This window comes from Pezoporus flaviventris, unplaced genomic scaffold, assembly GCF_033815535.1.
Source record: "Pezoporus flaviventris isolate CSIRO_AGI_PZ_B2104156 unplaced genomic scaffold, CSIRO_AGI_Pfla_v1 ptg000083l, whole genome shotgun sequence".
NCBI classification, from domain to species: domain Eukaryota; kingdom Metazoa; phylum Chordata; class Aves; order Psittaciformes; family Psittacidae; genus Pezoporus; species Pezoporus flaviventris.
In genome coordinates this window covers 9,529,594-9,546,271 of record NW_026892631.1, presented here as the reverse complement: position 1 = coordinate 9,546,271, position 16,678 = coordinate 9,529,594, and the positions used below count along the sequence as shown (strand labels likewise).

The following is a 16,678-nucleotide window of genomic DNA, read 5'->3' as shown; positions in this document are numbered from 1 at the left end:
GTGTTCACACACCGTGTAGACGAGGCCCTCAGTGCCATGGGTTAGTGGTGGCCTTGGCAGTGCTGGGGAATGGTTGGACTGAGTGAGCTTGAAGGGCTTTTCCAACCTGGTTGATTCTGTGATTCTGTTCTGTCTTTACTATCTGCACAGCTTGGCTGCTGACAGAGACACTGAATGACTTGGGGATGAAAAATGCTGCCTGCATGCACCAGGCTCTGTTGGTTGCAGGGTGGCACAACTCACAGACTCCCCAGAAGGCCTGTGCTTACTAGCTGTGTCACTCCAGGGCTGTGGGACCAGCTCCAAGTATAAAATAGCTCATGGTGGTTCCTCACTCTTTCCTGCCTCCTTGGGAATGGGCCAGCAAGCTGAAACATTGATTTAGGGAGGCAACAGGCTAGGCCAGCACAGCTGCTGTTGAGAATCAGTTACCATGGCTGTTGTGAGCACTCCTTCATTTACACTGTGAGCTTGTGAGCAGATGGGTCAAAGCTAAACAAATAGGCACAGCAGCACAAAGGAATTGGGTCCTTCCCAGAACCTCACTGCATCTCCATCCCTTCCCAGCATTATCTTGGCAGATGCCATGGCCAGCAGGATCCTAAGTTACCCATGGCCAGAGTCCCTTCAGCAACTCAGACAAATCCCAGATTTGGCTAAGCTGAGGTGAGGTCAGAGCCCAGAGCTCTTCATCTCAGCACTAGCCAACAAGAGGGACATGGATGTGCTCGAGTGAGTCCAGAGGAGGCCATGGAGATGCTCTGAGGGCTGGAGTAGCTCTGCTCTGGAGCCAGGCTGAGAGAGCTGGGCTGGTTCAGCCTGGAGAAGAGAAGGCTCCTTAAGGGGAGACCTTAGAGCAGCTTCCAGTGCCTAAAGGGGCTGACAAGAAAGCTGGAGAGGGGCTTTTGACAAGGGCCTGTAGGGACAGGACAAGGGGGAATGGCTTTAACCTGACAGAGGGGAGATTGAGATGGGACATTAGGAAGAAATTCTTCCCTGTGAGGGTGCTGAGACCCTGGCACAGGGTGCCCAGAGAAGCTGTGGCTGCCCCATCCCTGGCAGTGTTCAAGGCCAGGTTGGATGGTGCTTGGAGTAGCCTGGTCTATTGGAAGGTGTCCCTGTCTGTGCCAGGGGTTTGGAACTGGATGAGCTTTAAGGTCCCTTCCAACTCAAACCAGTCTGGGATTCTATGATCTCCAATGCAAATGGGACAGCAGCAGCCCCAGAAGACATGACAAGAGCATGCAGGTGCCACTGTGAAGGAGATCACAGTTACATCCCCTCTGGAATCAAAGAGAATGGCAATAACACAGGCATGTCTGAGCACCAAGGAAGCTTGCTGATAGGAAGCAGGATCCAGCAGGCCTGGCTGGTGCTGATAAAGCCCTTTTTTGTACCTCTATTGCTAGTGTTACCCATGCTAGGAAAAACAAAACGAAAGCACCTAGAGAGGGGCGGTAAGAAAAGCCTGCACATTTTGCAGTGATGCAGCATTACTGATATTCACCGATACTCAAGCAGAAACAAGCTCTTGGGAAACCCTTTTTGGTTTTCAAGAGGCCCGGTCTACACTGTCTGCAGCACTGTTCCCAGCCACCGTGCCAGGAGTGAAAGGTTTTCCTAAAGTGGAGGAGGTGAAGCTCATCCCCTTCGCCATCTGTGAGCTTTCCTGGCCAAGAATGCACTTCCTTCTTGAACGTGTCTTTAGCAAGAGGTGATAGGTGGTCACTGTGACCATTTACTTCAGCACATTTACTATTTGCTATCTGTTGCAGACAGACTGTCCACCAAAGATCCGTTCTTTCATCAATACACACATACACACACGGTCATAGAATGGTTAGATCTTCACCACTCAATAGATTGAAAACCTACAGGAGCTTTCTCTCCCACCCATATGTGCATGGTGCCCAGCAATGGTTTGCAACAATCCCCAATTTCAGGGATAAACCTGTCCCGGTGGGTCTTGTTCAAAGCATGAGGCTGAGCTGGAAGAGCACATCAAACTGGAAAAGGAGAATGCAGTATGGGAAACCAGGGCAACGCAGGCAGCAAAACACCACCTGGAATTTGAGCTAAAGGTGCATTTTGGGAGAAAATAGCCTATTAGAGTATCCCCAAGAAATTTAGTTAGGGGGCAGCTGGGGTTGCTCAGGCATGGGTGGAAAATCCTACAAGTGGTTGCAAAAAGATTAGAAACAAAGCGTTGAGTGAAGTGTAGACAGAAAACTGCATGTACCTTCCATGCATAGCAAGTAGGAGCAAAAAAATCCCAGTTCCAGCAAGGAGCAGGGCCAGGGCAGCAGGCAGAGACAACGGGCTCCTGAGCTTGGCTTATTCTGTAGAACGTATTCTGGTCCTCTCTGTAGGACTCAGAGAGATTCTGTCCATCATCCCTCTCCAGCAGCACTAAGGTCTGACACCTGAGTCACCAGCCACATCCTGAGAGCAGGAGGATCTGCATCCCTCCCAGAGCCCCTGCCATAGGAGCTGCATGTGCTGGGAGTGCTGGGGCTTGTTTTCTTCTTTCTTGGATTGTTTCCTCAATTCACAGCTCAGGACAGGGCGTTTCTGGATTACAGTGTGTGTCTGTGCCAAGAGGGAGCACCACGTTTCCCTTCACACTGTAATCAGTTCCAGTGCCCAGACAGAGATTTGCATTTGCATGGAGCTGAGCCAGGCACACCTGAATCTCTTAATGCCATTCTGAACAAAAAGGACACGCTCTGACATCTCTGGTCTGTTAAACCAAATAATAAGGGTTTAAAAACCACACAAGCAACAGGAGAGTAAGTCCCCTTTTTCACAGTAGTTCAGACTGGAAGCCACTGAACATTAACCATTCCAATAACCTCTGGGAAACAGGTATGTTCTGTAGACATGGATTGCTTCCTTAGTCCTTTGACAGAGGTCTTTTCAGATGAAGAAGCAGAGAACAGCACATGCCACACACAGAAGGGCACGATCACTGCAAGATCAGATATTCTAGGCAGGCTTACACTGCTCTTTGGGTCACAAACATTCATGGAGCAGACTGTCTCCAGAGCTGGGGCTGTTGTCCTGGTGCCAGCCCCTCTCAGGCAGGGTCAGAGCTTCGTTTGTGTGCAATCTGCCTTTCAGAGCAGCAACTTCCTGATGAGTAACTTCCTTAATGCAACACAGATACTACCAAAATGAGAGAAAATCTAGCTCCCTTTCCACTCGTCCCCAGCTGCCCCCTTGGGAACTTGCAGGTCCTCCACAAATCCCATACCTCAGCTGTTTCCATCTAAAAGATGGAGATGGCAATGCTTGCTGAGCAGCCTTCAAACAGCTTCTTGCTAGCATGACTCATCTGTTACCTAGGAGAGGAGCAGGAGGGATGGATCCATCCAAGGCCACTCCGTAGGCAGGCTGCGCTGGAGCTGCCTACAGCTTCCATCTGTCTCCCAGGAAGGCTCAGCAGGCCCTGGTCCTGCCTGGTGGCTGGTCAGGCAGGTGGAAGCAGCCTGGGGAGGGACACGAATCCATTCACTCCACAGGTATGTGGCCACACAGAGGGAAGGTGACCAGGTTTCAATGAAGTCCCTGAATGCAAGAGATGGAGTCCCACTGCACAGCCTCTTCCAGCCTGATGTTTGCATGAAAGAACAGGCAGATGAGGATGTAAGGAGGGCTGCACGGAAGCCAGAGGTTCCCAGCCCAGAGAAGCACAGCCAGCTTGGGCTGACAGTGCAGGAGATGAAAAGGGGAGAGGGCTCAGTCCAGCCCTCCCAGTCATGGCCCCAGCTGGCTCCCAGCCCCTGGATCCTCTGGCCCAGCCGGGACTGCCCCTGCATTTCCAGGTACAGCCAGACAACTTTCTCCTGCCCAGGTTGTTTCCATGCATGAAAGGGACACAGGTCTCAGCTCTCCTGAATGACACCATACAGACAGCGATGGAAAGGCCAGCAAAGTGGGATGCTGACCAGTAAATAGCGTGTGGAACACAGCATCCTCCTACTGTCCTCCCTCTTAGCTTTCAGTTCCTCCTGTGTCAGTGAATCAGGTCTGCCATGAAGCAAACCCCGGCTCCCAGCACTCCGCTAATACTGTGGCTTCCAGCACTAATCCAGGATTTAGATCCTAATATGTACGGCACAAAGAGCAATGTGGGAGTGCAAAGCTGCTGAGCTCCCACCCCACGGTGCTGTCCATGGGACCAGCAGCTTCTCTGCCAGCTGACAAGTACGAAGGAAGGACACCAGCATCCGAGCTGGGTTAGGGGAGCTGGGGCCAGGACAGCATGCCCAAGAGGTATCTTGCTTCCACTAAGTCCTTTGGCAGGCAGAAAGGATACGCCTGCACTCACAGGGACCCATCGTCCTCAGCACCAGCTGCAGAGAGGGAGGGGGGAGGACTGCTCATACCAGGAGGACGGCAAATCCCCTCTCCCTTTGGTGACAAAACCCCTTTCCCCTCTGCCTGGTTCAGAGTAGAGGCACCAGGCTGAGTGGAGAGAAAGCACAGAGAAATGGAGGGAACAGCAGAGGCAGCAGTGAGATCACAGGGGGCAAATGTCAGCAGGGGTCAAGCAGAGCTGCTGATCCTTTGTGCTCTTTCCTTCCCACCCATCACTCTCCAGGGATGGAGGGGATATGGATGGAGGGCACTGCCAGAAACCACCCAGTGCTGGTTGGGAATGGTGGGGTAGGGGACTCCAAAATCCAAACAGCAGCTGCAGAGGAGGCCCTTGGCTGAGGCAAGCAGGCAAGCAAGATACACTCTGTCCTAGTGCAGGGGTCTACCCAAATTCATCCCTGATACAGACTAGCACCAAGCTGTTTGCTGCTGCCCCTGCGGCATCATTCCCACCTGCCTGAGAGCCAAAACCTCTCCAAGGGTGCTAACCAAGACAAGAAGCAAGGGGTTGGCACAAGGCAAGGCACATGAAGATCAGCACTTCACAGAGGGCACAGGGACAGGCTTGCTGCCATCAGACAGGGTGAGAAGCCTACCTGGATCTTCACAGCGATAAGCACAGAGCTCAGCTCTTTGTCCAGCTCTTTGAGGACTGTGAGTTTCTTGAGGCGCAGACTGCAGAGCCTGTAAGACAGAGAGAATGGGACACATTCAGGCACCACCATCCCTGGGGCCCTGCCACATGGTACCTGGTGCTCGGAAGGTAGCCCCGGTGCTCGGCCCAGCCACAGGCACAAGCTCGGCTGAAGAGCACTGGCACTCATGAGCCACCGAGGCAGCCCATTGGGGGAAAAGGGAAAGAAGGAAAATTAACAGAGCTAAAGCAGGCTTAAGGGATTAGCATGCAACAGGAAGTCCAACAGCAGGCCATGTGGTAAAGAGATCCCTTCCCATGCAGGGCTGTTGCCAGCTCTGCTTAAATCTACCTTGGTGACAGTGCTGTTTATTTATAAACCAAAGCACTTAAATCCACTCTTATCCTGGACTTAGTTAAGGCAAATGTTCCCATGCAGACATCACAGCTCAGCTGCTTCGCACACGGTGCTGCGCAGAGCTAACCTGGGAGGCTTCACACAGGAAGCCTCCTGCAGCAGAGCCACCCTGACAGCCCCAACCCTGCCAGGAAAAGCCCACGGAGGAGCCTGAGGCTGAGTGAGGAGAGCCACTGGTGCTGCTCGAAGGATCAGTCAGTGCCTGTGAGATGGCAGCTACCCACAGCTCCTGCCCAGGAGCCTAAAGCAGGGCTCCACTTGTGAGGACCTATCATAGAATCAACCAGGTTGGAAAAGCCCTTCAAGATCACCCAGTCCAACCGTTCCCCAGCACTGCCAAGGCCACCACTAACCCATGGCACTGAGGGCCTCATCTACACGGTTTGTGAACACTTCCAGGGACGGTGATTCCATCACTGCCCTGGGCAGCCTGTTCCAATGCCTGACTGCCCTTTAGGGAAGGAATTGTTCCCAATATCCAGCCTAAACCTCCCCTGGTGCAGCTGGAGGCTGCAACCCAGGCACGGTGGTGGAATCACTGTCCCTGGAATCTTTTCCTACAGCCAAGGCACTCCCTGAGCCATCAGTGGCTGTATGCACAAGACACCACTGCTGTGTGCAGAGGGGAGGAGAGACCTACTCCACTTTCAGAAAGCAAGTCCCTGTTGCCAGCAAACAGGAGCGATGAACTGGGACAGCAGCAGGTTCTTCAGCAGGCCCTGCAGCTCTGGCACCAGGATGATCAGGAGAATCACACGCTGCAAGATGAACTGGGGTGAGAAGTGACTGCTTGAGAGCCTCCCAAGGGGAAGTGTGACAGAGCACTTGCTGGCACACGCTGCCTCTCTGCCTCCAGCAACTTCAACTGCTGCAGCCTGGGAAGGGCAGGTAAAGCGAGCTGCAGTGGTGTAACACAGAAGGATGCAGAGCCAAAGGCCATGACAGCACCCTCCTGGAGTCCCTATGGAGAGACCTAGGGCCAGGGCCACCAAAGGATTGCTGTAGGTCGCATCCCCCAGTTGAGCTGTGCACAGTTGTGTGCAGCACACCAGCCCTGGTGCTGACCAGGAGTCCTTTCCTAGCCGTGAAAGAGGCATTTTGGCTCTCCAGTACCCTGGCTACCAAAAGCACACATCTGCTCTGCTGCTGGATCCAGAGCACACTTCCATCACTGTAAATTGCAGTAGGTTTGGCTCATCCCAAGTAACCTTTCCAAAGCAAACCTCAAAGCACGAGGGACAAGAAGACAGAACTGGCCAGGTTACTATGCCCCTTTGTTTCCTGTAAAGGATTTCACAGCTTATGGCTCTGCCTTAGGAAATCCAGCCTGTTTTCCCCGTAAGTCTATTCCTGGTCCCTTCCATCATCCTACCTCCTCCCAGGTGCCTCTAGACAGACCAAACCCAAGGCCAAAGCTTGGGGGGAGCAGCAGGCACCCTACTTCCTTTTGTCTCTGAGGGTTATAACAGCACAGGGTGGGAGAAGGACAGAGGGCAAAATCATGCTGGGAGCAGCAAAAGATGCCAGTGCCAGCAGGGTACACATCACCATCAGCAAGGCTGCGCCCTGAGACAGGACAAAGGGAAGAAAACAGCATCCTGGAAGCAGATAAATCCACCCTGCTGCTGCTCACGGCTGCCTAGAGTCCTGCTCCCAGGCTCGTGTCCTGGGGAGCACATGTCCTTGGGCTGGCCATTCAAGCCAGGCTGTACCCTCTTTTCAAAGAGGCCAGTTCAACGCATTAAATAGGACCTCAGCACCTAATTATGCTGAATTAGAGCACCTCATTTGTTCATTTTTCCTATCCTCATAGGAGAGAAGCCCCTTCTAACAACCCCTGCTGCCCTCATCTGCCTGGGCAGTCCGCTCTCACCTGCACCAAACATCACCATCTCACTGTCCACATTTACCAGGTACGTTCTGCTCCGACCAGCGCTGGGAAGAGTGCCTAACAACTCTAATCACTGGGCAGATGATCTCAGAACAGCTCTGGTTTGGGCAGCGGCTTGTCTCTGAGCTTGCAGCATCCAGCTGCTCCATTAAACACACTCAGAAGCAGCTTTCCCACGGCAGGGACCTCACACAGGTCTGTCCAGGAGCTCTGACTGCCACCCAGAGGCCTCCTGCACAGAGCCTGCTCTCCCACTGCGAGCTCTTAGCACTCCTCTGCCTTCAGATATGTATTTCATAGCATTGCAACACCACCGGGGCAGCACAGCCACTCACTAAAGGTGCACAGGAAAGAGCAGGTGATGCCCCAAAGAGATACAACAGTTAGGACAAGGCATAGCAGACCCCCGGGGGGGGGGGGGGGGGGGGGGGGGGAAGCAAACGCACTTACAAGGTGAGGAGGCTCAGAGAAGGAACAAGAACATCAAGAGACCATGTGCATGTCTCAGTGAGCAGCAGTAGCTATGAGTGATCAGAGGTGAAAGCAGCCATGGGTGAGGGAGCATTGAGCACAGGCAGGGAATGGGTTCAGTGTCTTTTGTCTGTAAGATGTAAGACTCACTCAACATGACAGTAGAGATCTGCTGGATTTATTGGGAGGATCTCCTTCTAAATGCCTCACATGATGTGCAAAATCATTCCCTTCCCCAGGGCTTTCAGAACTGACAGCTGAGAGCTGCAGCCAAATTGTAGCCAAAGCTGCTCTTGGACCAGCCACTGTTTCCTTCACAGGGTTTTAACAGGTTATGCTTTCAGAACATCCTGGTGGAAAGAAATCAGCCAAGATGTGCTACTGAGAGCACACCAGACGCAGGGAGCCATGCGAGGAGAGGCAGACAGAGCCGCAGCACTGCTGTGCTCAGGGGGTGGAGGACTTGTCTTTCCAAAAAGCTACATCTGCTCCAGGCTTTCAGCTGCTTCTATGCTGCCAAAACACCACCGTGCAGGCAGTGCAAACCTGAGCTGCCTGCACGTGAGCTCCTAACATGCAGAACTGCTGTAACACTGCATTCCTCCTGATAGAATGGCTGCTCAGGACAAGAGCCAACACTGAGATCCCTCTGGCTGGCTGCTGTTCATGGCATAGTCAGGAAGGGTGAGCTATTCCAAGCAGGAAGGCTGGGCTATTCCAAGCAGGAAGGCTATGAAGCATTGGCATGAGGGTACACAGCTTCTCCAGTGCCACTGCAGAGGTCATGGGACTCCAGATCGGCTCAGAACAGGCCTGGCTGCAAGGGATAAACAGCTGTCACAGGAATGCTTGGCCAAGGCCATACGCCCCATCAGGAGCGTTCCCTGTTCTCCAGCATCCCCAGCTAAACACAGAGAGCAATGACACTGACCCAGCAAAGCTGCCAGGATTCCCACTGCTCCCCAGCACACGTGCTGTCCCCCTCCAGGCTGCTGAGCTGCCCTGTGCAGCCTGGAGGTGGCTGCAATGGCAAGTGCATGGCAGCATCTCTCCAAGCTCTTGCTGCTCTGCTCATTTCCAGGATGGCTCCATGTGGGACACTGTACACAGCTGACAAAAGAGAAAGCTAAAGCCAACATGTAACCTGAGTGCCATCTCCTGACCTGAGGACTGCTTCCTTCTGAAAAATGCCACCTCCTGACCCAGCCCTGCTGTGGATTGGGAGCTCCCACGTGCTTTGGAGCCTGGACTGCAAATCACAGAATCAACCAGGCTGGAAAAGACCTTCAGGATCATCCAAGTCCAGCCATTCCCCAGCACTGCCAAGGCCACCACTAAACCATAGCACTGAGGGCCTTGCCTACACGGTGTATGAACACTTCCAGGGATGGTGACTGCACCTTCTGCTAATGTTCAGCTCCATCAAACAGCAGCCCCAGGTCCTTTTCCATGAGCAGCTTTCCAGCCACTCTTCCCAAGCCTGGAGCGTTGCATGGGGTTGTTGTAACCCAGCGACAGGACACGTCACTTTGCCTTGTTGAACCTCACACCACTGGCCACAGCCCATGGATCCAGCTTGTTCAGACCCCCTGCATATAAAGGCCAAAACATAAGCAACTCTTGCTGTCTTGGAACTCCAAGCAGCATTCCAGTAAGCTTATTTTTTTCTCCACAATTGCTGGTAAACTCCACAGAAAGAGGAGACAACTGTATGCTTTTATGAATCAAGTATGAAAGACATTAGTGATGCAGTTGTACAGGAAGAACTTTGCATGAACACTGCATGTGTAGCTTGTTCTGAACATAAAGTACACAGTGGTGTTAGGCACCTGACAAGAAACATGAAAACAAGACTGTTTACAGGATAGGTGATCAGATCCTGAAGAGAAGGCAAGAAAATCTCAGTTCAGATATGCATATAATACCCCATGATGCATAATAATAAGGACGTGCTTAAAATTCAATTTAAAAGAAACAAAAAGATACTCTTATCTCTCTCCAACCCTTAATTTCCCTATATTACAGCTGTGCCTACCATTTAATTAATCTGCTTCTTATCTGTTAGAAAACATCCACACAAAATGGGAAGTTTCATTTTCTCCCTGGTGATTCACATTGTCATGCTCAAAGAGATCTCCACCCCGGACCCTGTGAGCATCCTCCCGAGCAGGCGGCTGAGCTTCAGAAGCTTTAGGGATATGTGGAGCCAACAGTGCTGCATGCTGAACACACAGGAGCGAGGGGATGGTGCTGCACAGGCTGTGTGTTCCAGGGAGGACCTCAGCTAAGAAGCATCAGGTCCTAAATTAGCTTAGGAGCTTTAAAGATTCTGCCCTCAAGGGCTTACCTGTTAGAACTACACTCCACTAAAAACAACTCTAGAGGAACGAGCTCCCTTGAAGCAAGGGTTTCAAGAGCCGTGTTTTTTCCACCTAAAATGAGAACAGCCTAAGTTTTCTGATTCCTTTAAATAAGCTTGATTTAAATTGTGGTTTAGGTTACTCTGACCTAAATGAATTATGCCTGGGAGAAAACAACTTGAGCTACAGCAGGAATGAGTAAGCAGAGGCAGGAGGGAGGCTGCGGAGAGGCAGTGGCTCTTGCCGATGTGCCCAGCTGGAGAGAGGGAAGACAGGGTGTACATGCTCTGTGGGAAGGGGGTGCTTCCTGCCCCTACCCCTGCAGAGGCTGCTCTGCTCGGCCAGCACTAAACTACCCCAAAGCCCAGCTCCCACTTCCCTCTCACTATCAGCTGGTTGGGAAGCCAGGAACCCGGCTGGGCCTGGGGGGAATCTATGCAGGTTGCCACAGCGACTCCACAAATCCATGCCACTGGAGACCACCATGCTCAGAAAATCCAGACATCAAAGAGCTTCTAGCAGCCTGGATGACAACCAGTTATTCTGCTTTCTGGCCTGCAAGCCTAAGCGAGATCAACCCAGCTCAGCCTTGTGCACAGACTATCTCCAAGGGACACCAGAGCAGCTGGGATGTGCATCGTGAAGATAACTGTGGAGGTACCATAAGGCAGATCCTTGGACTGTGATTCCCCAGGTTTGTCCACTTGAGGGAACAACACATTGGAGATCTTTGCGAACTACACACAGGGGTTTCAGAGCAGCACGCGTGTCAACGTGCAACAAAGCTTGATCTCTATTAGAAAGCAGCCTGAGCTGCTTCAGCACAACAGGCAGTAAAACCCTAAAACCAGACCTGCTGTGGTGAGTAGTCCTCAGAACCACCCCATAAAGGCTGACACCAATTCAGAGCACAGCAGTCTTCAGCAGTACCCAAAATCCCAGAAATGAAACTGGGTATTTTCCCTTCCTCCTGGCTTAGCTCATCTCTCAAAGCTTGAGCTTCAGGACCTGATGTTCAACACCTGGCTTAAGCCTCAGCATCGCTCGGGCTCACAGTATTAACATGTGAGTAGGCTTAATGCAATTGCTCCTGTCAGGCCCTCCAACTGATTGGAACTGCCATGTAGAAAGCACAAATGATTCCAGAGATAACCTGGAACATGAGACTCATCTACCATTTGCATTTCTGTCAGCACTACTTCTGCCTCCCTCTGCAATACCCCAATTTGACTGTCACTTTTGGTGATGCTGCGGGATGTGAAAGCTCTGCAACTGAACACTTACAAAGCACAATAAACCCCCCGCGTGCACACGTTCCACTGGCAGAGGAAACACAAGAGATGTGCCTTAGCTCAGCTTGAAAGAAACGAGATTTAAGCCAGCAATGTGAGCAGCTATGAAATATGAAGAAAAATCCAGAAGATACAGGTGACAATGAAGCTGTTAGGAGAGAGATCAGCCAGAGTACTATGGAAAGCCCCTGCACCAGTTACAGCCACCTCTCCTCCCAGGTTTGCTAGCTACATAATCATAGACTCACAGACTGGTTTGGGTTGGAAGGGACCTTAAAGCTCATCCAGTTCCAGCCCCTACCATGGGCAAGGACACCTTCCACTAGACCAGGTTGCTCCAAGCCCCATCCAACCTGGCCTTGAACACTGCCAAGGATGGAGCAGCCACAGCTTCTCTGGGCACCCTGTGCCAGGGCCTCAGCACCCTCACAGGGAAGAATTTCTTCCTAATGTCTCATCTCAATCTCCCCTCTGTCAGGTTAAAGCCATTCCCCCTTGTCCTGTCCCTGCAGGCCCTTGTCCAAAGCCCCTCTCCAGATTTCTTGTAGCCCCTTTAGGCACTGGAGCTGCTCTAAGGTCTCCCCTTAAGGAGTCTTCTCTTCTCCAGGCTGAACCAGCCCAGCTCTCTCAGCCTGGCTCCAGAGCAGAGCTGCTCCAGCCCTCACAGCATCTCAGTGGCCTCCTCCGGACTCACTCCAACAGCTTCACGTCCCCCTTGTGCTGTTGCCCACAGAGCTGGACACAGGACTGCAGGGGGGGGGTCTCACCAGAGCGGAGCAGAGGGGGAGAATCCCCTCCCTTGACCTGCTGGTCACGCTCTGGGGATGCAGCCCAGCACATGGCTGGTTTCTGGGCTCAAGCACATTGACAAACTGACTCAATGTGCAAATCCAGCAAAAATGAACCTAAATTATAATGAGTCGCTTCCTTCCAGGCCAGCACTGAGATGGCTTGCCACATAGGCATGTGCTGGAAGCACTGCCAGGGAAGGGGTGCCAGTGCAAAGCTGTCAATCCATACTATCCAAGCTATCATGCTGAGTAGGTACATTGGACTTGGCATGTGGCCTGAGAAAGGAATAAAGCTCTCCCACCTTCTTTTGAAACAACCCAGTGCCTGAGTCACCCACAGGAAGCACTTCCATTGCCAACCCAGCACCCCAGCAGAGGCATGCAACTCAGCAGAGCTTCCAGTTAAGGTGAGACAGCAGCAATTTCAGGTGCCTCTCACCTTTCTCTGCTTCAGCATGCCACAGCGGTAACAGAGCTTCAGCAAGACGCTGTTATTTGCTTTATTCAAGTACTTCTACATCCCCTGTTTGGTCCTGTGCTGAGTCCTGCAGCCTGCCGCATAAGATTCCTATTGACAGCGCTGGCTGTGCTGTGATGGGAGTTCACACAACAGTGCTGGGTTATGCGCTACTTGCACTGCAGGAGATGAAAGATGCCAAACAAAACATATTCTTGGGGGGGGGGGGGGGGGAATTAAAAAGCTGATATTTGAGACAATGTATATTAGAAAACCATTCAGTGCAGGGACCTAATGTCACCTCCCAAGGCTCACCATGTAAGGCTTCCCATTGGGTTTTTTTTCCATGTTTTTTTAAGATTAGAGGGGACATTAGGCTTAAAGGTCTGTCTGGCCTGAGCTCCTGCAGAGCAATACAGAGACACTGTGTTTGCTGAGCAACCAGAAAGTGGCAATCCTCCAAAAACCCTGGGAAAAATGGTCCATCCTTCAACAGTAACAAAATCACCTGGGCTGGTGTCGAGCCACCTCGGAAATGTACTGCCCTTTTTGTGAGGTTTGTCAAGAGAATAAAAGACTGCTTGGCTAAAGAAGTGCCTCCCCATCAGCTATTGCGTGTAACTCCTTCCAACAGACAGACAAAGGAGGAGGCTGATCCCTGGAGTAACTCCTCCAGCAACAGTGTCCAATACTCATTCACAGGAGCTGAATTTAACATTTGCAAAGCTCAAACTCAACAACTTCACTGTTGCGTTAAACAGCACCTGAATCTCTACACTTAGAAGTAAAGCTGCAGCTTTTGAAGAGCTCCAATTCCCATCCTGAACAGGTCACCCTGGATCCAGAGATGGCTCCTCAAGTTGTTCCCTAGAAAACATTCACTTTCTCAAAACAGATTATCAGACAGGAGGAGAAAGCTTCCCTTCCCCACCATGCACTCCTGGCCTGAAAGTCTCCAACACACAGCCAGGGACCTATAGGATGTTTCTGCAGAAGTGGGGACTGTCACCACCACCCACCATCACAACTGTAGAAGGGAACACAAGCCCCCAGAGTGCAGCATGCAATGACCTGTCTGTTCTGCTGCATCTCAAGCAGACAGCAGAGCTTAACTGCACACAAGCATCTGCACAACGTGCCCACAGGCACTTCCCATATCAAGTGCTCAGCTGGTTGGTCATCTGGTGAGCTTTACCATTCCCTGTCTTCTCCTCCCTGGCACACACCTCACCACCGCCTTACCTGAACCCACAGACTTAATACTGTGTGACCTGCTGCAAGACATAGATAAGCCCTTAGTGACATGGTGTAGTGGTGACCTTGGCAGCGTTGGGGAACGTCTGGACTTGATGAACTTGAAGGTCTTTTCTGTCCGAGCTCACTGTATGCTTCTATGTGGAAGCACCCACTTGCAGATAAAGTGCGAGACTTTTATGCTGCCCTGTATGGAGCCAGGAGTTAGACTCAATGATCCTCATGGATCCCTTCCAGCTCAGGAGAGTCTATGATATCTGAATTGTAAATACCTCTTTTATCTGAACACATTCCCCTAACCCCTGAAGCATGTGAACCAACGGCCCTGCAATGGAGCAGATGTAGGATCTGCTTCACACCATGGCCCGCCAAGCTTTCAGGCAACTTCCAGAAGGGCTGTGGACAGCTTTGCTTTTCTTCACATGCCCAGGGAGAAGCAACTGAGAGTAAATGGCAGGACTGTGCAGAGCAGCTGGGGGAAGACCAGTATCTCTGGTGGGTACTTCATGGGCAGTTTGCATGCCCCTTCCCATCTCTTCTGGACAAGAGGAGGGAGGGCAGGGTTTCAGGTCCACTGGAAGAGGGAGGAAGAAGGCAAGGCAAGAGGTGTTCACCCCAGTAGCACAACTGCCTGGAAAGCTGGCACTGTTCCCCTCAGCCACTGAGTGGCAAATTTCCTTGGAAAACTGGAAAGTACCACGCTGACCGATCCCACCCAGGTCCACACAAGAGAAGATGGAAGTCAGCTGCTATGGGTGAAGAAATCAAAACCATAGTATCTTTCCAGCAGCCATGGTGTGGATTTCCATCAAACCCTCTTTCTGCCTCCCAGCAGAGCTGCTGCCAGCTCCAGGGAGTCCCACCAAGCAACGCTCTCCTATGAAGGAGCAGCTTCTCAGCATCCTTGCCACATTACTCCATTCTCCTTTGGGCTGGGGAGAAAACTTAAGAAGAAAGAAAACAACTCCTACCAGCTTATCCCCTGCGAGGTATGTCAGCTGGATTTACATTCCAGTTCATTCTAACCCATCACCACAAACATCACTTTCAGGCAGACTTTTCCATCTCCACTCCCAGGGCATGAGAGGTTATTTTGCATTACACACTGCAGTCACACCACCTTATGCTTGCTGTAGTTCTCATGCCTTACTGAACAACTCGCACTACAGGTGACTTACTAATGCAGCAAGAGCTTGGAGGTCTGCCAACAGCCATTGAGAAACAGCTTGAAATGCATCCCAAAGGACAGGGGAAGAACTCAACCACACACCTCGCAGCTCAGCTTTCTCAGATCTGCCATGAAGTAGGTGCCTGAAGAACAGCCCAGCACTCGACACGTTGGTCACACTCTGGAGCTGTGGCCCCAGGAGCTGTCTACAGTCAGGAGCAGGACTTTACATCCAGTTTTATAACTGGATGCAGTCCGGTGATTGACAGCACAAAGACAGATACGATTCTAAAGCAAACCCTTCAGAAGAATCTCACTTATTTCATGTAGAAGCTGCAGCCACCAAGAAACACACAGCTTATCGTGATGGAAAATTCCTCCTTTTATTAGACACCTTCCTGCAGAGCAAAATCTGCATACACCTCCAAAATCAGATCTTCACTCTTAAGAAAAGCTGCTCCCCTTGATATTCCGAGATGATAGTCACCAGAAGCAGAACCTCAGCAGACAAAGTCAAAAGAAACTGAATCTTGCCATAGGAATTACACAGGTTTACATGAATCCTCCTGCTGTCACTGCAACAGAAAGTACATGACAAAACCTGGGAGGGTGGGGAAGAGAGATGAGCATGAAATAAATACCCCTGAGGGTCCTGGGCAACTGAACACACTCAGGTGTGTGTTCAGGTGTGTCCAAATGAAGGAATAATATGTTTTCCTAGTCCCTGATGTCAAGGCCTTCCATTGGCGGGGTGGAAATCAACCATATTTCGGGGGTATTTGCTGTGGACCTGCATATGTACTGTAAGACAGCTTGTGAGGTTCACTCCCCAAAGCACAGCTGGTGCAAGTCACAGGAAAGGCAGCATTCGGTGGGGGTGAATTTGCTCCAAGTTTGTCCTCTGGGGGACAATTCAATATTAGTGACAGAGTGTGGTGAAACTTGCCACAAGCAATACACCCTTGTATTTCGGGCTGTAAATCTTAAGACCACAGCTGGGAGATTTGGATTCGGCAGTGGCCACAGCCTGAAAATCCATCCCTCTGCTACCCTGTTTCACTGGCCTGGTCATTTTACTCCCAGGTTCCCAGCAGTTGCACCATCACACCATCTGTCATTTGCAGACCTCCTCACCCACCAGTTTGGACAAGGGCTGCTCCTCCTCCCAAACACTGCAGGCTGGCTGTGCACAGGTTACCAGGCAGAAATCAGCCTCCTTCCCTCAACACCCCTTTTATCTAATCCCAAGCATCAAGGCTTAGCCCTTCAAAATATTTGCACCATAGCTTGAAAACAGAGAGGAAATCAGCAAGGGCAAAACCTGCCTGGCCCTCAGCCAGCCTCACCTGTCCTTTATGTAATCTCCATGTTGTAGGAAACAGGGAAAAGCTTCAGGACTGTGGGAACCAGAGGGATCCTACGCAACCACCACAGCCTTGTGCTCCTGCTGGTTTCACTTCCCCCAGTTAGTCAAGAACCGAGAGCCAGGACACTCAAAAGGTGCTTCTACAAACCCTCACATTGTCACCAACTTCCCTTTTTTTTCTTTATTCTTTTTCTTT

The 16,678-nt window shown here is 51.4% G+C and overlaps 1 protein-coding gene across 2 annotated transcripts in view; it reads right to left on the bottom strand.

Moving 5' to 3' along the window:
• The window catches only part of LOC133280642 (phosphofurin acidic cluster sorting protein 1-like), a 42,653-nt gene that overhangs the window by 13,362 nt on the left and 12,613 nt on the right, over nucleotides 1–16,678 (bottom strand). For both annotated transcript variants that reach the window (XM_061475545.1, XM_061475546.1), the window contains exon 2: nucleotides 4,977–5,064. In XM_061475545.1, coding sequence (XP_061331529.1) covers nucleotides 4,977–5,064 — 88 coding nt within the window. The remainder of the gene's footprint in view (nucleotides 1–4,976; nucleotides 5,065–16,678) is intronic.